The following is a 24,217-nucleotide window of genomic DNA, read 5'->3' as shown; positions in this document are numbered from 1 at the left end:
GGGTGATCAGTGAGGGGGGTGATCAGTGACGGGGGGATCAGTGAGGGGGGGATCAGTGACGAGGGGGATCAGTGAGGGGGGGATCAGTGAGGGGGAGATCAGTGACGGGGGGGATCAGTGACTAGGGGGGATCAGTGAGGGGGGGATCAGTGAGGGGGGTACAATGTGAATTCTCCACGATTGTGGCGGATTTCTTTCTCCTTGAGATAAATCTTGATGGATTGTGTTGGCTCCATGCTGTTGCTTGTTCAGTGTCAGTGGGGCTGATTACAAGCAGAGCAGTGGCGGATAGGACTGAGGTTCTGTCTGCAGCCAGTTGCTTGGGGGACACATGTGGCTTTCAGCGCCTTTTGATGTGGCTCGTGCAGCCTTGCAGGAAATGCTGAGTTTCTCTTGGTGACCCGCATGTCACATTTCTGCTAGTCCTGATACCGAGGTTACTCATTCATGCTATTTATCTTTGTTTTTTCATGCGTCCTGCGACGGATCAAAGTTTGCATGACTTGGGGATCTTTCTCAACTCCAGAAGGAAAAACCTTCATAAATCGACACAAAGAGGGGGATTTACTAAAACCGGAGAGTGCGAAATCTGGTGCAGCTGTGCGTGAATGGCGGCCAATCGGCTTCTAACATCAGCTTGTTCAATTAGGCTTTGACAAAAAATCCTGGAAGCTGATTGGTTCCTATGCTCAGCTGCACAAGATTTTGAACTTCCCAGTTTTTAAGGATATAAATCTAGTCTGTGTGCACCTAATACATTTGCAAAACCAGATATTAATAATAATAATAATTATTAATTCCATCTCCCTTTGGGTACGGTTTGACCACCAGCTAGCTATCTCCTAAGTAGCGCGGGAATATACGTATATTTTAAACCCAGATATTCCCTTGTAAAAGTAGAGGTGATATCAACACTGCACTGTACATAGCCTGTGCAGAGAGCAGAGCTGTGGGAGGGGCCCAGCAGCTCCACCCACTACAGGCTGCCTGCAGGGGGGCGGAGACGAGACCAGTCACCCTGCACAAGGAGAGAGAGCAGCAGTGACCGGTCTTTATTACAGGAAGCTCCTCCTCCTACAAAGCACACCATGATTCTACACAAGCTTTTTGTCTTTAGACAATATTTGCTTTGATTTTAGTTTAGATGTGTTCTAATGAACAGGGGTTGACAAATTTGCTTGGAATCTAGGAGCCAGCTAAAAAAGTTAGGAGCCAGAAAACGCGCCCTGTCCCGACGAGCTTGCGCGCAGAAGCGAACACATACGTGAGCAGCGCCCGCATATGTAAACGGTGTTCAAACCACACATGTGAGATATCGCCGCGATTGGTAGAGCGAGAGCAATAATTCTAGCCCTAGACCTCCTCTGTAACTCAAAACATGCAACCTGTAGAGTTTTTTAAACGTCGCCTATGAAGATTTTAAAGGGTAAAAGTTTGTCGGCATTCCACAGGCGGACGTAATTTTGAAGCGTGACATGTTGGGTATCAATTTACTCGAGATAACATTATCTTTCATAATATTAAAAAAAAATGGGGATAACTTTACTGTTGTCTATTTTTTAATTAAAAAAAGTGTAATTTTTTCCCAAAAAAGTGCGCTTGTAAGACCTCTGCGCAAATACGGCGTGACAGAAAGTATTGCAACGATCGCCATTTTATTCTCTAGGGTGTTAGGATAAAAAATATATATATATAACGTTTGGGGGTTCTAATTAGAGGGAAGAAGATGGCAGTGAAAATAGTGAAAAATTACATTAGAATTGCTGTTTAACTTGTAATGCTTAACTTGTAATACCAACGGCCACCACCAGATGGAGCCAGCTCACATCTGGTAGTAATAACTTGTAATACCAACGGCTCACCACCAGATGGCGCCAGCTCACTTCCAAGCCAAGTTGCCAGGACACCATTTCTAGTCGCCATGGCGACCTGGCGCCCGGGATTTGTCGAGCCCTGAAATAACATACTCCTCCTCTCCGGGAATCCAGCGATCTCCCACTATGATCCATTAAGAGCCTCCATCTTCTTTCTGACATCATCAGGAGCTTGGCTGTCTCTTTCAAGTCCTAGCCGCCGCCCTCCTGATGACGCTCTTTGCGCATGCGCAGTGGGTCCCGCACATCTCCAAAGCCTCTTGAGATTTGTGACGTGGGAATCCCAAGAGACTTCAGACGGGGACGTCATTCTGTCCACTAAAAAAACACACTCCCCCCCCCCCCTTATATAGAAAACAAAAGATTGTACATCATTGCAGAAAGAGGGGGAGGAGGAACTTTTTGAATAAAAAGTAAAAAAAAAGTTAACGAACTTAAAGTGATTGTAAAATAACCCATTCAGTTTAAAATAGAAATGAAAGGCAAAACGTCGGCAAACGTCGTAAGCCCTTTGAGAATCTGGGCCAATGAAGTTTATTTTAGTGCGCACACACACACAATATATCACCCAATTTTATGGTAAGAGATACAAGGAGAGGTTGTGCCGAGTAAACGGATACCCAACATGTCAAGCCAAAAAACGATGCATGCCCCTGAAACGCCAACAGACATTGGTACCTCCAACTTTTTCCAGAATCATCAGCGTAAAAGCACTTACAGGTCGCCAGTCCGCCGCGGTTCTGTTGGGCAGCCTTGGCACTTGTTTCAGTCGACTTTGCAGAGTTTAGATTAAAGACGCAGCTACTTTTTTTATTTATTTTTATTCCATTTATGAATATTTTCCCCTTGGTCCAGCTTTGAGTAATGTAAGTATTATGCCTCGTACCTGCGGGATCACTACTTTGATTTCCAGCTTCCAAGCTGGGCCAAGGTAAATGTAAAACCATGCAATTCAACTTTTAAAGAAAATATCCCCCCCCCCCCAAAAAAAAACTTCCATTAATTGACACCTTTCTTTTGTTGTTTCTTTGAACAGATGTTGGATGAGAACCACCACCTGATACAATGTATAATGGATTATCAAAGCAAGGGCAAGACTGCCGAGTGCACACAGTGAGTATCTGGGCAGTCCTAGTAGGCATGCATGGCAATGAACTACAGTAGTACCTTGGATTACGGGCATAATCCGTTCCAGAAGAATGCTTGTAATCCAAAGCACTCGTATATCAAAGCGAGTTTCCTCATAGGAATCAATGGAAACTCAGATAATGCGTTCCAGTGCCACTGCTGGTGTATGCAGTACCGCATGTGGCCAGAGGTGCAGGGGGTCCCGGAGACTCTCGGAAACACTCAGACGCTCTGAGACCACTCGGAGACCCATTGGGAACCAAGGGTCTCCGAGGGTTTCCAAGCGTCTCCGAACATCACTGGTGCCCCCACACCTCTGGCCACATGTAGTACTGCACACCTCAGAGGCTGGAATCCTGCTCGTCTTGCAAAAAACAACGCTCGCAAATGCTTGTATTGTGAAACGTTCGCAAACCGCGTTACTTGCAATCCGATGTATTACTGTTTCTCCTCCTCCTCCTCCATCTTTCTTCTTCTTCCTCCTATTTCCTCCTTCCTCCTTCTTCTTCTTCCTTTTTCCTTTTTCCTCCTTCTTCTTCCCTCCTCCTCCTCTTCCTCCTCCTCCTCCTTCTTCTTCCTTCTTGTTTCTTCTTCCTTCCTTCCTTCCTTCCTTCCTTCCTTCCTTCCTTCCTTCCTTCCTTCCTTCCTTCCTCCTCTTCCTTCTTCCTCCTCCTCGTCCTTCCTTCCTTCCTTCCTCCTCCTCCTCCTCCTCCTCTATATTTCTTCTTCTTCCTCCTATTTCTTCCTTCCTCCTTCTTCTTCCTTTTTCCCCCGTCTTCCTCCTTCTTCCTTTTTCTTCCTTCTTCCTTTTTCTTCCTTCTTCCTCCTTCTTCCTTCTTTCCTCTTCCTTCTTCCTTCTTCCTTCTTCTTCTTCCTTCTTCTTCTTCTTCTTCTTCTTCTTCTTCTTCTTCTTCTTCCTCCTTCTTCTTCTTCTTCTTCTTCTTCCTCATCCTTCTCCTTCTTCCTCATCCTTCTTCCTCATCCTTCTTCCTCATCATCCTTCCTTCCTTCCTTCCTTCCTTCCTTCCTTCCTTCCTTCCTTCCTTCCTTCCTTCCTTCCTTCCTTCCTTCCTTCCTTCCTTCCTTCCTCCTCCTCATCCATTCTTCCTCCTTCCTCCTCTTCCTTCTTCTTCCTCCTCCTCCCTCCTTCTTCCTTCCTTCCTCCTCCTCCTCCCTCCTTCTTCCTTCCTTCCTTCCTCCTCCTCCTCCTCCTCCCTCCTTCTTCCTTCCTTCCTTCCTTCCTCCTCCTCCTCCTCCCTCCTTCTTCCTTCCTTCCTTCCTTCCTTCCTTCCTCCTCCTCCTCCCTCCTTCTTCCTTCCTTCCTTCCTTCCTTAATTCTTCCTCCTTCATTCCTTCATTCTTCCTCCTTCCTTCTGCCTTCTTCCTTCTTCTGAATTTACAGTTGGATACCAACAGCCTTTGCTTTAATAGTGTTTTATAAATACTTTCCTGTGTCAGTAGCTCTGGAGGGTGTTTACATATGACTGTGCAGTTGGCACCAGACCTAGTGCACTCTATAATCAGCACTTAGTACCAGACCTGGTCAGACATGCCCCTTCTTATGCTGAGGGGTGAGGCTGTTACTTAGCTATGCCAGCATAGAGCATTGGAATAGGTATACTAAATACTAGGCAAACGTTATAACTATTACTCACTTGACATGCAGTACCATTATATTCCACCAGGGTGTGTGTGTGTGTGTGTGTGGGGGGGGGGGGGTGGACTTGCAATACATTGCATTAAATGTATACTGTATGTTTATGTTTGTGTTTTATATTTGACTAGGTATCAGCAGATCCTGCACAGAAATCTGGTCTATCTCGCCACTATAGCAGACTCCAATCAGAACATGCAATCTCTGCTTCCTGCGGTGAGTAGTCCACACATACCTCGGCCTTCTTCCACCTATAGATGAGGACCCTGATCATAAAGATATTGTATTCTGATTCTTGCATGTGGTTAACTTGCGTATCAATATAATCCAGGGCCGCCGATAAGGGGGTACAGCCAGTCTTCCTGTACGGGGCCGGCCCTATCAGTTTAACAGGAAGGCCTGGGCATCTGTGCAGGAGAACCAGCTGTACTACCTTATCATTGGAACCAGTCCTCCTGTGGCTCCCCCTGTCAGCTTTCTTTACTCTCTCTCCCACCATGCTGCACTGCAGGGGGATAGTTTCCAGTATCTGCCCCCCTGTGTTCATACAGCTGCTGTGTCCCCATAGCGTAACATAGGCTGCCTGCACACAGCCTCATAAACAAACTGCTGATCCACAAGGTACAGGCCACAGGGCCCATGTGAAGGAGCCCCAAGGCCTCATTAACACATTGGTATCATAGGGAGGAATAGTACCTTTTTTTTGGCGTCCGTGGGAGAAATGGTGCCCCATTTTTGGCGTCCGTGGGAGAAATGGTGCCCCATTTTTGGCGTCCGTGGGAGAAATGGTGCCCCATTTTTGGCGTCCGTGGGAGAAACGGTGCACCATTTTTGGTGTCCGTGGGAGAAACGGTGCACCATTTTTGGTGTCCGTGGGAGAAATGGTGCCCCATTTTTGGTGTCAGCTTGCAGAATAGTGTCTCGTATCAGTGGGAGGACTAGTGCCCCAAGGGCCGGAAAAAGACAAGCAGAGGGCCACATCCGGCCCTCGGGCCACAGTTTGGAGACCACTGTACTAGATGATAATACAGAATACCGTTTGCGCTAGTGGTCCCAATGGCCTCTACTTGCCTTCCATGTAGTGATCATGGATGGTTTAAATAAGCGTTTGATTCCAGTTCTACTAATTGTTTTATAGTAGTAAATAAAGTGATTCAAAAACTTTTTCAAGCTGAACTTTAGTAAACTGACATGTGATTGGTTTCCCTGGGTCATGCTATATTGCCTGTATAATTAATAAGCTATAAATAGGTGCACCGAATTGGAAATTTTGCTACCGCAACCAAAAATGCAGGATGCACTTGGTTAAAAACCGTAACCAAAAATGAGTTTTTAAAAAATAAAAATTATATTTTTGTATAAAATTGTATTATATTCGACTTTTTAATTGATATCATCAATTTAACTGAATATACAGTGGAACCTTGGATTACGAGCATAATCCATCCCAGGGGAATGCTTGTAATCCAAAGCACTCGCATATCAAAGCGAGTTTCCCCATAGAAGTCAATGAAAACAAAAATAATTTGTTCCGCATTGACTTCAATGGCATGCAATACCACATGTGGCCAGAGGTGGGGGGGGGGGGGCGCCGGAGAGCCTCATAAATGCTTGGGGACAGCTCGGCTGACCTTGGAAAGCCTCGGAAACACCCGGGAACAGATAGGTAGATTCACAAAGAGTTAGGCCGGCTTATCAGTAGATAAGCCAACCTAACTCGGAATCTACGCCGACTTATGTTTAAGTGTATTCTCAATCAGAGATACGCTTAAACATATCTAAGATACGACGGCTTGCGCCGTCCTATCTTAGGTTGCAATATTGAGGCTGGCCGCTAGGTGGCGCTTCCATTGCGGTCGACGTAGAATATGTAAATTAGTAGATACGCCGATTCACGAATGTACGCCCGGCCGCCGCAGTACATTTACACCGTTTCCGTAAGCCATTATCAGGCCTAAAGTTATTCCATCTATTAGGTGGAATAGTAATGTTAAAGTATGGCCGCCGTTCCCGCTTCGAGATTCGAAATTTTTACGTCGTTTGCGTAAGTCCGCGAATAACGATTTACGTCGTTTACGTCCACGTCTAAATCAATAGGCCCGTGCGGCGTACTTAGCCGCAATGCACACTGGGAAATGTAGGCGCCCGGCGCATGCGCAGTTAAAAAAGACCGTCAAAAACGTAAGCTCAAGCCCCATTAACATAAAACACGCCCCCTTACACACATTTGAATTGGGCGCCCTTACGCCCGCCCGCTTTAGGCTACGCCGCCGTAACTTAGCAGGCAAGTACATTGTGAATCATGTACTTGCCTAGCTAACTTACGGCGGCGTAGCCTAAACACGCTAAGCTACGCCGCCGCAAGTTTAGGCAACTCTACCTGAATCTACCTAAGAGTATTTCCGAGTATTTTCGCCCCCGCACCTCTGGCCAAATGCAGTACTGCACACCCCATTAGCATGAATTCTGCTCGTTTTTTGCGAGACAAGACTCGCAAACCGAGTCAGAATTGTAAAAAAAAAAAGTTACTCGTCTTTCAAAATATTTGTTAACTGCGTTACTCGTAAACCAAGGTTCCACTGTAAATTGATCGTCGCCCATTATTGGCACCTTTTAGCGCAAGAAAAGCTCCAGAAAAATCTATCCCTTTAAATTCTATGTATGTCTTCACACTGTTCTGTTGCGATTCCATTGTGGTGTTAAAAATCCTGCTTGTTGCATTTTTGGTCAGTAAAAAAAAAAAAAGCACAAAAAAAACACCTTCCAGTTCAAATGCATTGAAAACGCAGCAAGAACGCATCCATTAACGCACCTGTGTTATGTTTTTGATGCGGTGTTTGAGTCACATGACCTGTGAAAAACCCCATAAGCACATCATAGTAAAATCGGGCCAAAATCGCAGCAAATTTGTGGTGAATTCGCTGCAAATTCGCAGTAAAATTTCCCCACCAAGCATTTATAGGTGTTCTATGCATCCCCATGCAGGCAGTTCCATTGCTGTCCATTGGGATGCAGCGGCTGCACGGACACAGTCACTGCTCCCATGACTTGAATAGGACTGCACGGGGATGCATGGAACACCTGTACATCTCCATGTGGGTAAACATGGCCGCCACGTGGGGCACAGATGCATTCGCCCCGTGTGAACGAAGCCTAAAGGGAAATGAATATTAGGTAGATTCACAGACAATTGCCTAAACTTGCGGCGGCGTAGCTTAACGTGTTTAGGCTACGCCGCCGTAAGTTAGCTAGGCAAGTACATGATTCTCAACGTACTTGCCTGCTATGTTACGGCGGCGTAGCCTAAAGCGGGCGGGCGTAAGGGCGCCGAATTCAAATGCGTGTTAGGGGGGCGTGTTGTATGCTATTAGTGCTTGACCTTACGTTTTTTACGTTTTACGTTTTTTTCAACTGCGCATGCGCCGGGCGCCTACATTTCCCAGTGTGCATTGCGGCTAAGTACGCTGTACGGGCCTATTGATTTAGACGTGGACGTAAACGACGTAAATCCCGATTCACAGACGACTTGCGCAAACGACATAAAAAATTTGAATTTCGACGCGGGAACGGCGGCCATACTTGACATTACTATTCCACTAGGGCCTACCTCTAACTTTACGCGGCCTATCTCTTACGTAAACGGCGTAAAAGTACTGCGTCGGCCGGGCGTACGTTCGTTGAATCGGCGCATCTCCTCATTTACATATTCTACGCCGACCGCAATGGAAGCGCCACCTAGCGGCCATCCAAAATATTGCAACCTAAGATAGGACGGCGCAAGCCGTCGTATCTTAGATATGTTTAAGCGTATCTCTGTTTGAGCATACGCTTAAACATAAGTCGGCGTAGATTCTGAGTTAGGTCGGCTTATCTACTGATAAGCCGGCCTAACTCTTACTGAATCTACCTATATGTGTATATCTCCTCATCACATCAATGCTCGCTATTGTTTTCTAAGCCTTCTTTCTGTGTGTAGTTGGAAGCGATAGCGCAGTAGGTGGAGAATAGAGAAGCCGAGTTGTCTTTTGTGTTTGCATCCTTTGTCTCTGGCCCGGTGCTGTTTTTTTTTTTTTGCCTGTGAAATGACATAGCTTTATTTGCAGCCGCCAGCGCAGAACATAAACCTGGGCCCTGGAGGGATGAGCCAAACCGGCCCCAGCCAGACCCTCCACTCACAGGGCAACCTGAGCGACGCACTGGGTGCCAGCCTTCCGCCCTCCTCCCTCATGCAGAACCAGATCAGCAACGGTGAGGCCTGTCTCTGAGGTGTTACAGTTGCCTAGCAACCGAGGTGCAAATGCTATGTGTTTGTGAAAAACCTTGTCTGTGTGGGGCCTTGTCAATAAGTCCCTTTGTGAGAAAGGAAATGCAGGATCGTCCCCCAATTCTCAAGCTTGTGTACTACCTTGACCTAGAAAAAGATTGTAACCTACAAGATGGCAGAAGAGGCCTCGGTTCCCACTTCTGTCAGATGTCAGGAAGCGCGTTCTGAGAGAACCTTGGAAGGATGGCAATGGGACCCCTGGGTTATCTTAATATGCAATTAGCGGACCTCCAGCTGTTGCAAAACTACAAGTCCCATCATGCCTCTGCCTCTGGGTATCATGCTTGTGGCTGTCAGAGAGCCAGATTCAGGTAGGGCGGCTTAATGTTGAGGCGGCGTAGCGTATCGCATACACGATACGCCGCCGTAAGTCAGAGAGGCAAGTGCTGTATTCACAAAGCACTTGCCTCCTAAGTTACGGCGGCGTATCGTAAATGGGCCGGCCTAAGCGCGCCTAATTCAAATGTGGAACAGGGGGCGTGTTTTATGTTAATGACTGGTGACCCGACATGATTGACGCTTTTTACGAACGGCGCATGCGTCGGATAGAATGCCTAAGATACGTCAAACACTGCCTACGATGTGACGTAACTTACGCACAGCCCTATTTGCGTACGACTTACGCAAACGACGTAAAAAGATAGGCCTGTTACGACGTCCATACCTTGCATGGGCTGAGCCACCTAGGGAGCAGCTTTATCTTTACGCCGGCAGATCTCTTACGTAAACAGCGTAACTAATTGCGAAGGGCGCACGTACGTGCGTGAATCGGCGTATCTTGCTCATTTGCATATTCTACGCTGAAATCGACAGAAGCGCCACCTAATGGCCAGCTTAAATATGCACCCTAAGATACGACGTTGTAGGAGACTTACGCCGCTCGTATCTTAGCCTAATTTAAGCGTATCTGGTTTCCAGAATACGCTTAAATTTACGACGGCGTCGATTCAGAGTTACGATGGCGTATATACTGATACGCCGACGTAACTCTTTGTGAATCTAGCTAAGAGTCTTGCTATGCCTCATGGGACTAGTAGTTCTGCAACAGCTGGAAGTCCGCTAATTGTATATCCCTGCCATAGGAGTTGTAGTAGTATCTGGTTTCTGGGCTGGCAGTATCCTTGGTCTGTAATTTAATGTAATCTGAGACTGTAGGGCCACACCAGGATTAGGCGTCATGCACAAGGAGCATTTAGCCCACGTGCATCAAATCCCAGCATTTATGGGTGCCCAGGAGGCACAGGCATAGCATCCAGTCAGGGGTCACCGGGTGGGCACTGCCCTGCTGCTCTATTGCTCAGTTGAAGTAATAATTATACCTGGTTCTTCAGGGCATGGTGGAGCTTGGCACCTTCTCCCAGGATGCAGTGCCCAGGCTCGAACAGTGGAAGAATTTTTTGATGTAAGGCCTCGTACACACCACTCAACATGTCCGATGAAAACGGTCCGCGGACCGTTTTCATCGGACATGTCCGCTGGGATCATTTGGTCTGATGTGTGTACACACCATCAGACCAAATTCCCCGCAGACAGAATACGCGGTGACGTGGCGGCGACGATGACGCCTCGACGTGCGCGCACCAGGAAGTTCAATGCTTCCACGCATGCGTCGAATCACTTTGACGCATGCGTGGGATTTCGGGCCAGCGGACATGTCCGATGAGTCGTACTGACCATCGGACATGTCCGACGGACAGGCTTCCAGCATGCTAAGAAACTTTTGTCCGCTGGAAACCTGTCCGCTAGGCCGGAAAACTGTCCGGCCGGCCCTACACACGACCGAACATGTCCGCGGAAACTGGTCCGACGGACCAGTTTCAGCGGACATGTTCGGTCGTGTGTACAAGGCCTGAGTGTTTTGCGGATGTTTACGCACCTAAACACATGTAAATGGAGGAACCTTATTGACCATTACATGTGTTTTATCTTTTATTTTTATGCAGGATCTTTCTGCCAGTAATGCCGCGTACACACGGTCGTTTTTCGGCATGAAAAAAAATGAAATTTTTCATCATGACAAAAACCGACGTTTTTCCAACTTCATCGTTAAAAACTACGTTGCCCACACACCATCGTTTTTAAAAAATTATCTAGCAAAGCGCAGTGACGTACAACGGCACTATAAAGGGGAAGTTCCATTCGCCTTTGGGCTGCTTTAGCTGATTTTGTGTTAGTAAAAGACGATTTGCGCTTTTTTGTCTGTTACAGCGTGATGAATGTGCTTACTCCATTATGAACGGTAGTTTTACCAGAACGAGCGCTCCCATCTCATAACTTGCTTCTGAACATGCGCAGGTTTTTTACGTCGTTTTAGCCCACACACGATCATTTTTTACAACCCGAAAAACAACATAGTTTAAAACGAACATTAAAAATGCAGCGTGTTCGAATTATTTTTTTGTCGTTTTTCAGAAGCCGAAAAATGATGTGAAGCCCACACACGGTCATTTTAAATGACATTTTAAAAAATTTCGTTTTTTTCATGCCGAAAAACGACCGTGTGTACGCGGCATCAGATCCTGCATAGATATCATTATTTTATGATGCCCGTGTGCATAGGCCCTTAAGCATATTCCACAATATCAGTAATTATCCTGGTAAAACAGACAAGATAGGGTTTACTTTCATGAAATTCTGATTGTTAGTGTACTTTTGCCTTCTAATTGTTTTAGGGCCCAATCATGTGTCTCTGCAGCAGTCTGGTCAAGCCACGATGCCCACAACCAGCATGAGTATGGCAGGGAGTTCGCATGGCACAGCTCCTGGATATAGCCATGCTGTGCCCAGCTCTCAGAATCTGCCGATGCAAAGCCAGGGCACCATAGCCAACTATGTGTCGAGGGCTAATATAAACTTGCCGACCAACCCAGGTAAGATGAATACTGTGACCCGAATCGTATTTGTTTTATGTTGGGCTATGCAAATGGTCACGCTTGTTACAATCTGATTGTACAATTTCTAGCACATATACAGTATAGTAGGCCGGCTTTTCTGATCAGATTGAAAATGAATGGAGGATTTAGGTAGTCCTTTGCACTACATAGATGTTGGCAAACCTAAAAGATTTTTCAAAGATGGCACAATCAGATTATAATGCGTGTGACCAACTATAAACTCCCCTTCATTCATTTCACTGCTTGTTCCTAACCAATCACACGGTTTATTCTCATCATCAAACTATGATGCCACTTCTTCCTCATTACTCGTTCTCGTGCCGTTTTTATTGCCTTTGGTGACACGATTTATTCTCTTCTTTTTGTCCTGGACACCCTTGCCACCAGGACAGAAAGGGCCAGATTCTCGTACATCCGCGTAAAATTGTGCGGGCATAACGTATCTGGTTTACGCTACGCCTCCGCAACTTACACGGGCAAGTGCTGTATTCTCAAAGCGTGTGGCATATACGCTACGCCGCCGTAAGTTAGAGAGGCAAGTGCTGTATTCACAAAGCACTTGCCTCCTAAGTTAAGGCGGCGTAGCGTAAATGGGCCGGCGTAAGGGCGCCTAATTCAAATGAAGAACGGGGGGGCGTGTTTTATGTTAATAACTCGTGACCCGACGTGATTGACGTTTTTAACGAACGGCGCATGCTCCAATGGACATATTCCAGTGCGCATGCTCCAAAGTACGCCGCAAGGACTTATTTGTTTTCGACGTGAACGTAAATTACGTACAGCCCCATTCACGGACGACTTACGCAAACGACATAAAAATTTCAAAAATCTACGCGGGAACGACGTCCATACTTAACATTGGCTAGTCCAACTTTTTGTTGAACTAACTTTACGCCTGAAAACGCCTTACGTAAACGGCGTATCTTTACTGCGACAGGCAAGCGTACGTTCGTGAATTGGCGTATCTCGCTGATTTACGCTTTCTAGGCGTAAATAAGCGTTCACGCCCCTATCGGCCGGCGGAACTAGACAGCTAAGATACGACGGCGCAGGCAGTCGTATCTTAGCTACATTTAAGTGTAACTCAATTTTGAGAATACACTTAAATGTACGACGGCTTGGATTCAGAGTTACACCGGCGTATCTACTGATACGCCGGCTTAACTCTTTATGAATCCGGCTAACAGACTCAGTCTCACTATTTTGCAGCACCTGTGTGATGCTGCAACTGTCCCCCGCCGGCTTGAAGCCAGAGAGCTGAGCGATCACATGACCTCTGATCGCTCAGTTCTCGGTCTGCTCTGAGTAGAGAGTGGTGACTGTCAGTCACAGCTCTCTGCTTTTCCCCTCCATTGCTCACTGGAGCACCAGGCTTAGAAGGGAGACGGGAGGAGCTGGTTCATGCTCTTTGCAGCGCACTGAGAGGCTGAGCCAGCTGCCAGTCAGGCATTTGGGTGGATCCCAACATTATTGCCGAGATCCTTCCAGAGCCTGGAGTGGCTTTGTTATTCTTGGTCACAGGAGAGCACAAGTAAGTTCACTCCTATGACCTATAAGAGAAGTAAGGAGAATGCAGCTTTGGCCATACTGCTCTTTTAATTTAACCAATGTTGCCCACTGTAAAGAATGGCTTAGCTCTGCTTCTGATATCTATCTGCATGTTGACAAATGGTCTTTTTGCTCCATTATATACCCACAGTGTCCATGATGCACCAGCAAGCTGCCAGCTCGCATTACACCACTGCACAAGGTGGAGGTCAGCACTACCAAGGGCAATCTTCCATCTCCATAATGAGCCAGAGTAACCAAGGAAGCAGCATGATGGGTCAGAGGCCTTTGGGACCATACAGACCATCACAGCAAGGTGAGGAGACCTCATTCATCTGGTGTGTCAGTAAACCGCAGTAACAATGACAAATATGATTTCTTGCCAACTTTGCAATCACAATCCTTGGTTCAGGTGTTTTAAAGAGGTCCTGAATCATGGAAGCTGTGCACCAAAGCACAGCACCCAGAACACAGAAGGGGCGCCAGACCAATTGGTAAAGGATTCCAAATCACTTTATAGTTCACAGATAAAAAAAAAACTGCCAAAAACTCTCCCCTCTTCATCAGGGCTTGAGATATAATCAAAAACTTGAATTGCCTCTCAAGCTTTTATATGGTAATCTGCTTAGGAAAGGAGTTAATTAATCAAGGGAATCAGTGACCAGTGGTAAAAGTGTTATTAGCAGTAGTGGTAAAGTATAAGAAAACTTTTTCTTCCAATTCAAGGTCTTGCTCTGATGAAAAGGGAGTGTTTTATGGCCCTAAAATACTTTTGGCTATTTTTTTTATCTGTGAACCAATCAAATGATTTTGACTTTTACTAATCGGTCTGGAACTACTACTATCTCTTCGAAGGAAGCTGTATTGGTGGAAGCAGGGCTTTGTTGCCTCATTTTAGAGCTACCCCCCAGGTTACCTAATGGCCAGTGGGTAATATTCAAGAAACAGCAGGAGAGATGAAGGGAGGACTTATATAATAAATGAAGCTCAAGCCAGGAGATCCTTGCATTACAGGTCCTCAGGTACAGCTTCCTCTTCAGCAAGGAGAACAGTTTGCAGCACAGAAGAGGCATCACCAGATCTCATTAGACTTGCAGTCATAGGCTGCAGTGCCTTGGATGATCTCACAGCCATGAAGCTCATAGAGAGGAGGAGGCGCAGATCTATAGAATGAATGAAGCTCAAGCAAGGAGATTCTTGCACTGTAGGTCCTCAGGTACAGCTTCCCGTTCAGCAAGGAGAACAGTTTGCAGCACAGAAGAGGCATCACCAGATCTCATTAGACTAGCAGTCATAGGCTGCAGTGCATTGGATGATCTTAAAAAGGAAGTAAACCCTCTTCTTTTTTTTTTTTTTAAACACACTGCAAGGCAAAGGCATAATGAGCTTGTATGCAAAGTACTTACCTGAGATCGAAGCCCCCGCAGCAGTGCTCGGTCACCTCCTCCGTTGGCACCATCTCTCCACGAGTGACTTCTGCATATCACGGCTCCGGCGATGTGACTGGCAGGAGCCGCGATTACGTCACTCCATCGTATGCGCGTGGGTGCCGCCACTAACGGCATGATCGCCATTAGTAACTGCATGCTCACTGCGCCTGTGCGCCGTAGACATCGGTGCCTTTCTTTTGCAAATATCTCCTAAACTGTGTAGGTTTAGGAGATATTTGTTGCACCTACAGGTAAGCCTTAATCTAGGCTTACCTGTAGGTTAAAGTGGTCTGCAAGGGTTTGCAACCACTTTAAAGCTATGAAGCTCATGGAGAGGAGGGGTAAGCACAGATCTATAGAATGCATGAAGCTCAAGCAAGGAGATTCTTGCACTGCAGGTCCTCAGGTACAGCTTCCCTTTCAGCAAGGAGAACAGTGCAGCACAGAAGACACATCACCAAATCTCATTAGACTAGCAGTCAGAGGCTGCAGTGCCTCGGATGATCTCACAGCTTTAAAGCTCATGAAGAGGAGGAAGAAGCACAGAACTATAGAATGAATGAAGCTCAAGCAAGGAGATCCTTGCACTGCAGGCCCTCAGGTACAGATTTCCCTTCAGCAAGGAGAACAGTGCGCAGCACAGAAGTGGCATCACCAAATCATATTACACTGGCAGTGACAGGCTGCAGCACCTTGGATGTTCTCACAGCCGGAGCTCATCCTTAGTCAGGAGGAATTCAAGACAGAAGGTAGTTTTTTTTTAGGGTGCTGCATAGGCACAGTTAAAACTTTTCGATGTTCCCTATAACATAGCAAATCTAAACTTTTTGAGTTCAGGTCCAATTTAAATCATTTTCTACCATTAATATATTGTCTGTGCATCTTTTAGTTCTGCCTTGTTTTGCACAGTCCAGTAAACAGTAACCTCAGGGGTGAAGGACATTCCCGGAGTCCTCATTGTTTTGTCTCGCATAGCTGTATATGTGTAATATGTGTTATATTTACTTTCAGGCTCTGCACAGCAATACATTGGCCAAGAAGAGTATTATAGCGAGCAATATGGACACAGCCAAAGTTCCTCTGAACCTATTAGCCAGCAGTATTACACAGATGGTAAGTCTAGTAGGTATACAAAGATTACAGATTGTTCTGTTTCCAGACACTTCAACCTGATACATTGTTTTGTATATTCTTTTATTTGATGCTTGATGGGCTTATTCTCTGTTTCAAGGACACAGTGAGTACGCTTACCAACAATCTTCCTATGGGGAGCAGAGCTACGACAGGACGTTCGATGACTCCTCGCAACATTACTATGAAGGAGGTCAGAAGAATAAAAAAAAAAAGAATCCCGTATATCTGTGGCTTCTAATCATCATTCTTTATATAGTGGTAGAGGAAAAGAGCAAACCCCTTAGTGTAGAATATAGAAAAAAGATAAATGTATTAAATGATAAAATTGCACTCACAAAATGAATGGATTATACTGAACGAGACACCCCGACAAAGCCTCTGGACCATGTATGCCAAGAGAGTAGCCAGAAACCCCAGCCTTGGCCACTGTCGTGGGGGATGGAGCACACAGACATGGGAAGGAGCCACTTTCACTAAACTACGGAAGAGACGATTCTAGGACCCAAACCTGGAAGCCGCCCAATGCCACTCGTTCGCACGTGCGCAGGACAAGGACACGTTTTAAAGCGATCTAGCTTCTTCCTCCACCTCAGGCTGGGGTTTCTGGCTACTCTCCTGTGATTCCCGGCTTGTCTAGCTCAGTAAATGATAGAAACTTCAAAAGGATGGACAGCCGCACTCCAAAAAAACTCTTGAGTTGTCTTTATTCTTAAAATCAATAGAAAATGCACCACAGAAAAGCAGCAAAAATTGGGAAAAGAATATCCTACGCGTTTCACATTGTCTCAGTGCTTATTCATGGCTCAATAAGCACCGAGACAGTGTGAAACGCGTAGGCTATTATTTTCCCAATTTTTGCTGCTTTTCTGTGGTGCATTTTCTATTGATTTTACATATAAAGACAAGTTTTTTTGGAGTGTGGCTGTCCATCCTTTTGAAGTTTCTATCATTTGCCTAGTGCATTGCCAGTGACTTGTCCTCTATGTTCCCCTAACGGAGAAGTTCCTTGGAAGTCTGCGCAGGCCCAAACTTCCCGACGGAAATCTCCGAACCTCGCCCGGCATCCAGGCTCATTCTTTAACATCCCCGTGGATTGGAGGATGTTAAAAAAAGAGCCAGGAGGCCGAGCGAGCAGTCCGAGGGCAGCGAGGACGTGAGGCAGACTGGCCACTTACCTCGAAATCCACGTCGCCCTGGATGCCGGCCGCGGTTCGGAGATTTCCGTCAGCAAGTTTGCGCCTGCGCAGTCCTTGAAGGAACTTTCCCGATAGCTGGAACCATCTCAGCACATCAGCTTGCGCATGTGCTGGAACTTCCACGATAGCTGAAAACAGCACGGCAGATCACCGGCACCCTCGGTTTCCTGAGAGGTTCTTGATTGCTTAGTAGACCCACCTTGAGCGGTGATTCCCTTTTCATGTCTAGCTCAGTATATGCCATTCATTTTGTGAGTGCAATTTTATCATTTAATACATTTTTCTTTAATCTATATGCTACACTATGGGGTTTGCGCCTTTCCTTTTTTTCTTTTGTCTCTATACAGTTGTAAAGCGAGCACCCACGGAGACTCTAAGGGCCCTTTCACACTGAATGCATTTGGCTGCAGTTGGATGCATTTTGAACTGCACTACAACTGCATAGACAGCCCAAAATCAAGGTAATCCTATGGGCATAGTTCACATCATTGCAGCGCAGTTTTCAAAAAAGTTTTTCTGCACTGCAAATGCAGGGAACGCACTACGAAAGCCAAACCCAAATTTTTTTTGAAAAACTCACTGCAAACGCAGCGCAAAATGCACTCAAGCATGCGTCAAGCGTGCTTCAAACGCATATAAACATGCAATCAAAAATGTGCAGTTTCTGGTGTGAATGGGTCTTAATGCAGCACCTCCATAGTAACAGCAGTTGGCTGTAGTTTAGCACTTTTAGCTACCCGTATTGATTGTTATCAATGTTTCATGCATCTATTTTGTTTTATGGACTGACATTTCAATCCATGATTTCCCATATTGATGGTTATTTATTTTCAAGTTTACAAATTATTTTAGTTTGGTCTGCACATGACCATTACAATCATAACCCACTTTGTTGTGCATTGTGTTTTGAAAATGTTATGTCGTTTGCGTAAGTCGTTCGCGAATAGGGCTGTACGTAAGTTATGTTCACGTCTAAAGCAATGACGATTTGCGGCGTAATTTCGAGCATGCGCACTTGGATTTTTTCACGAACGGCGCATGCACCATTCTTAAAATACGTCAAATACGCGGGGTCACCATTCATTTAAATAAAACACGCCCACATCATCCCCATTTGAATTAGGCGGGCTTACGCCGGACAACATACGTTACGCCGCCGTAACTAAGGGCGCAAGTTCTTTCTGAATACGGAACTTGCGCCCAAATTTACGGCGGCGTAACGTATCTGAGATATGTTACGCCCGCAGAAAGATACACAATTGTATCTGAATCTGCCCCGGTGAGTGTAAGGGGTAAGCTAAAAGAGTGGGCAAGTCAATCTTGCTAATCCTAAAGCCTAATTCCAGCCAAACGTATTTACTGTTCTTTAGAAAAATACCAGTTTTGAATTACAGAGGAGGCCTTGGGATAGAATTATTGCTCTCCCTCTACCGATCATGGCGATACCTCACATGTGTGATTTGAACACTGTTTTCATATGCGGGTGCGACTTACGTATGCGTTCGCTTCTGCGCATGAGCTTGGCGGGACGAGGCGCTTTAAAAAAAAAACGTATTTATTTTACTAAAATTAATTTGGGTCACTTTTATTCCTATTACAAGTAATACAAAAAAGCATGACAGTACCTCTTTAATGTGAGATCTGGGGTCAAAAAGACCTCAGATCTCACATTTACACTTAAAAGCAAAACAAAGTCCTTTTTTTTTTTTTTCCCCCTTTTAGGCTATCGGGCGGAAGTGATGTTTGACGTTGCTTCCATCATCCAATGGTATGGAGCCGAGTGGGGCCATTTTTCCCTTACTCGACTCTATGCCTCAGAGGGGAAAGGAGCCGATCGTCTTCGTTGCCACCGACGGCTCTGGTAAGCGGTGGAGACCACCAGAAGCGGCGCCTCTCCCGCCGCCTATAAAAGGGATCTTGCAGCGAATCCTCCGCAGAGACCATTTTTATCTGAAAGAGGACTGCCTGCCAGAAAATACCGGAGTTATGGCAGCTATCTGCTGCCATAATCCCGGTACTCAACATCAAACAGCTGCCGTATGATGGCGGCGGGTGGTCCGTAAGTGGTTGAAATCTTCCCAATACGGTCACAGATTGAAATGTTAACTCTTTTCTTCTATACCCAAAACAAAGTATTGCCTGGGGATAGTCCCTTCAGTAAGCTCAAGTAGTAAACCATGAAAGCAAAGAATGGTATACAATAAATGGAGTTGTGAAAGTCCCGCACTGTAATAACTTTTTTTCTGTGCAGGAGGAACCACCCAGTACAGCCAGCAGCAGAGCGGATATCAGCAGGGAGCGGGGCAGCAACAGGCGTACTCCCAGCAGCAGCAGTACTCCAATCAGCAGAACTATGCGGGGCAGCAGCAGCAAGGATACGGTGAGAAGGACACTGTTGTATAAAGCCGTGGCACAAAATGCTTTGGCCCAGATTCTCGTACATCCGCGTAAAATTGTGCGGGCGTAACGTATCTGATTTACGTTACGCCTCAGCAACTTACACGGGCAAGTGCTGTATTATCAAAGCACTTGCTCCGTAAGTTGCGGCGGCGTAGCGTAAATCGGCCGGCGTAAGCTCGTCTAATTCAAATTTGGATCAGGGGGGCGTGTTTTATGTAAATGTATTGTGACCCGACGTGATTGACATTTTTCCCGAACGACTCATGCGCCGTCCGTGGAATTTCCCAGTGTGCATTGCTCCAAAGTACGCCGCAAGGACGTCATTGGTTTTGACGTGAACGTAAATGACGTCCAGCCCCATTCACGGACGACTTACGCAAACGACGTAACTTTTTCAAATTTCGACGCGGGAACGACGGCCATACTTAACATTGTTACGCCGCACTTATGCCACCATATAGCAGGGGCAACTATACGCCGGGAAAAGCCTAACGTAAACGGCGTAACTTTACTGCGTCGGCCGGGCGTACGTTCGGGAATTTGCGTATATTCCTAATTTGCATACTCAACGCGGAATTCGACGGAAGCGCCACCTAGCGCCCAGCGTAAATATGCATTTACGATACGACGGTTCGAACACAGTTACGCCTGTCGGATCTAAGGGAAATCTATGCGTAACTGATTCTAAGAATCAGGCGCATAGATACGACCGCGCAACTTAGAGATACGACGGCGTATATGGAGATACGCCGTCGTATCTTGTTTAAGAATCTGGGCCTTTATATTTATGTAATGGGAGGCACAGTAGCTAATTGATCAACAATGTTTCTTTACAGCACTTGGGTCATGCGTGCGTTTCCCACCAGGGACACTGTCTGCATAGAGTTTGCTTGGGGTTTTCACATTTTTCAAATGTCCCTTAGGCCTAGCAGAAATGCAAAATGTGGCACTTTTTTAAGGTGCCCTCTGAAGAGCGGGGGAGGTTTTAATCCTGTGAATGCCGCACTATCGCATGCATTGCACAAGGTGGTGGTGCGGCCACATGGACTTGTATTAGTCGTGTTTGGTGGCGGCATCCCCCATCAAATGTGACACACTGTTTAGTATTTAATATGGACGTGGCATATGTACATCCACAATCGGCTTGATGTCAGTGTTCAGGCGGGCGGTCAGGGGGCAGCAAGACCCTGACTCAACTGTTTGATTTTACCGCTCCCTGCCCGCTTGTTTGAATGACGCCTTAAACATGGAAGGTGAGCAAGGGTATTGCAATCAGCATAAATGCATCTGATAACGGTAAGGGTACTTAGACACTGGGGTGGTGGGTCTTTTAGTGGTAAAGCGCCGCTAGTTTTAGCTGCGCTTTTCAGCCGCTAGCAGGGCGCTTTAAACCCCGAAAAAGGGGTTAATAGCGCCTGTGTTGAAGCACTTTTCAGGTGCTTCGGAAGCGCTGCCCATTCATTCCAATAGAATAGAAGTGCTGTATATGGCGCTCCCACACCACCCCAAAGATGCTGCTTGCAGGACTTTTTTTCCCGTTTTGCAAGCGCACTGCCCCAGTGTGAAAGCACTCAGGCAACAAGGCAAGCAAACCAAGCAATTGCTTGGGGCCCCGAGCTGGCCTGCGGCCCCAAGCAGGGCCCTTGCCGCGCTAAGCTTCCTATATGCTGCGGCCGATTGAGCGCTCTATAGAGAGCCTGCAGCACAGCACTGCTGCCTCGAGTCGTCACTGACTTCCCCTTCTCTGTAGCGTTGCCAAGCTCCTCTTCCTTCCTCCTGTCAGTCCAGACTCCGGCCAGGTACCGCGCGGTACAGGAGATTCAGTTTCCTGTTCCCGGCCGGACTGACAGGAAGTGCACACCGAGGCCCAGATCCACAAAGAAATTACGTCGGCGTATCTATTGATACGCCGCGTAATTTCTACGATGCCCCGTCGTATATCTTTGTTTTGTATCCACAAAACAAGATAAGACTGAATGTGGGCTCGATCCGACTGGCGTCGGTGCATATTTACGCTGGCGCATATTTAGGCTGGCCGCTAGGTGGCGCTTCCGCTGATTTCCGCATAGAGTATGCAAATGAGCTAGATACGGCGATCCACAAACGTACGTCCGCCCGGCACATTTTTTTACGTCGTTTACGTAAGGCTTTTTTCCGGCGTAGCGTTACCCCTGCTCTATGAGGCGTACGCAATGTTAAGTATGGACGTCAGGCCAGCGTCAAATTTTCCATCGTTTGCGTAAAACGTCATTTACGTGGGGTCAAGATGAATTACCATAAAACACGCCCACATCTTATCCATTTGAATTGCGCGCCCTTACGCCGACATGGTTACACTACGCCACCGTAACTTACGGCGCGATTCTTTGTGGATACGGAAAATACGCTGTAAGTTACGGCGGCGTAGTGTATCTGAGATACGCTACGCCTGCCTTAAAGATAGGCAGATCTTTGTGGATCCGGGCCTGAGTGCTTACTTCCTGTCAGTCTGGCCGGGAACAGAAAACTAAATCTCCTGCCGCGCGGTACGGACCTGGTAGGGAGGGGGGGGGGGGGGGGGGTAAAAAAAACATTGTGCACTTTGCTGGGGGTGGCGAACAGTACATTATGAAGAAAAGGGAGTAAACAGTATACACTGTGCTGCACATTTTATATAAAATTCAACATATGTTCTTCTTCTCAGTTCCAGCACAAGGCTCTTCTTCACAGTATTCCACCTACCAGCAAGGCCAGAGCCAGCCATACTCTAGCTACCGGACACCCCAGACAGCTTCCTCAGCCCAGCAACAGAGGCCATATGGTTACGGCGAGGTAAGACTAGAACTTATAAAAAGAGATTGTCACTTTGCCTCCCAAACCCACTTATACCCTCCTTCTCTGCACTGACCCACTTCTCCATTGCTCAACTGAAGCACCATCATAAGTTGTGGAGATTGAGACCTTCTCCTAGGAAACAGTGTTTGGGCATGAGCAGCCAAGTTTGAGTATAAATGGGTCAGAGGGTGGGCTATCAAGAGGCTGTAATTTTGCCTACCCAACCCAATGATTTTCTCCTTCATCACACTGACCTATTGCTTCATTGCTCAGTTGAAGCACCATAATACTTGGTTCTTCTGTGCATGGTGGAGCAAAAGACCTTCTCCCAGGATGCAGTGCTTAGGCTTGAGCAGCCAAGGTGTGTATAAATGGGTCAACCCACTGATTCTTTCCATCACACTACCCTGCTGCTTCATTTCTCCGTTGAACTACCATCATACCTGGTTCTTCTCGGCATGGTGGAGAATGTCTTCTGGGAATGGTGGAGTTTGGGACCTTTTCCCAAGATGTCTTCTGGGCATGGTGGAGCTTGGGGCCTTCTCCCAGGATGTCTTCTGGGCATGGTGGAGCTTGAGACCTTCTCCCAGGATGTTTTCTGGGCATGGTGGAGCTTGGGACCTTCTCTTAGGATGTCTTCTGGGTATGGTGGAGCTTGGGACCTTCTCCTAGGATGTCTTCTGGGCATGGTGGAGCTTGGGATCTTCTCCCAGGATGTTTTCTGGGCATGGTGGAGCTTGGGAACTTCTCCTAGGATGTCTTCTGGGTATGGTGGAGCTTGGGACCTTCTCCTAGGATGTCTTCTGGGCATGGTGGAGCTTGGGATCTTCTCCCAGGATGTTTTCTGGGCATGGTGGAGCTTGGGAACTTCTCCTAGGATGTCTTCTGGGTATGGTGGAGCTTGGGACCTTCCCTGAGGATGTCTTCTGGGCATGGTGGAGCTTGGGACCTTCTCCAAGGATGTCTTCTGGGTATGGTGGAGCTTGGGACCTTCCCTGAGGATGTCTTCTGGGCATGGTGGAGCTTGGGACCTTCTCTAAGGATGTCTTCTGGGCATGGTGGAGCTTGGGACCTTCTCCCAGGATGCAGTGCCCAGGCTTATGCAGCCAAGATAAGTATAAATGTGTCAGGGGTGGGTGATCAAGAGACTATCATTTTGCCTTCCCAGCCCCCTTCTCCTACTGCTTCATTGCTCAGTTGAAGCTTCATCATACCTGGTTGAAGACCATCCTGGAGAATGCAGTACACAGACCAAAACAGCCAAGATAAGTTTAAATGAGTCAGGCGGTGGGCCATCATGAAACTCTAACACTGTTTGCCAAACCCACTTTTACTCTCCTTCTCTGCACTGACCCACTGCTCCTTTGCTCAACTGAAGCACCATCATAAGTTGTGGAGCATGAGACCTTCTCCCAGGAGACAGCATTAGGGTCTGAGCAGCCAAGGTGAGTATAAATGGGTCAGGGGGTTCGCTATAAAGAGACTGTGTCATTTTACCTCCCCAACCCACTTATTCTCTTCTTCAATTTAATGCCCTTTTGCTCCATTGTTCAGTTGACGCACCATCATCAACAAATGACAGAGCCGGCAAATCCTTGCAGATGCTTTATTAATTGCGACATTGCGGGCGCTGCATGCATAGTAGCCCATTATGCTTTACCTTTGCAGGGAAACAAAGAGGAAGTAAAACCCATTAGCGTTTACTTCCTCTTTAACTGCTTGCCGACCAGCCGCCGCAGTTATACGGCGGCAGGTCGGCTCCCCTGCGCGAGAGCGCGTAGCTATACGTCTGCTCTCGCGCAGGCCACTGCTCGCCCCTGA

At 46.8% G+C, this 24,217-nt stretch overlaps 1 protein-coding gene across 1 annotated transcript in view; it reads left to right on the top strand.

The window, feature by feature from the left end:
* SS18L1 (SS18L1 subunit of BAF chromatin remodeling complex) overlaps positions 1-24,217 on the top strand; it is a 34,682-nt gene that overhangs the window by 2,451 nt on the left and 8,014 nt on the right. The window contains exons 2-10 of the mRNA XM_040331592.1: positions 2,911-2,987; positions 4,788-4,872; positions 8,760-8,904; positions 11,653-11,850; positions 13,574-13,738; positions 15,864-15,965; positions 16,084-16,176; positions 19,434-19,562; positions 22,266-22,393. Coding sequence (XP_040187526.1) covers positions 2,911-2,987; positions 4,788-4,872; positions 8,760-8,904; positions 11,653-11,850; positions 13,574-13,738; positions 15,864-15,965; positions 16,084-16,176; positions 19,434-19,562; positions 22,266-22,393 — 1,122 coding nt within the window. The remainder of the gene's footprint in view (positions 1-2,910; positions 2,988-4,787; positions 4,873-8,759; positions 8,905-11,652; positions 11,851-13,573; positions 13,739-15,863; positions 15,966-16,083; positions 16,177-19,433; positions 19,563-22,265; positions 22,394-24,217) is intronic.

Source organism: Rana temporaria, chromosome 12 (genome assembly GCF_905171775.1).
Source record: "Rana temporaria chromosome 12, aRanTem1.1, whole genome shotgun sequence".
NCBI classification, from domain to species: Eukaryota; Metazoa; Chordata; class Amphibia; order Anura; family Ranidae; genus Rana; species Rana temporaria.
This window is presented reverse-complemented; position numbering and strand designations above follow the sequence as displayed.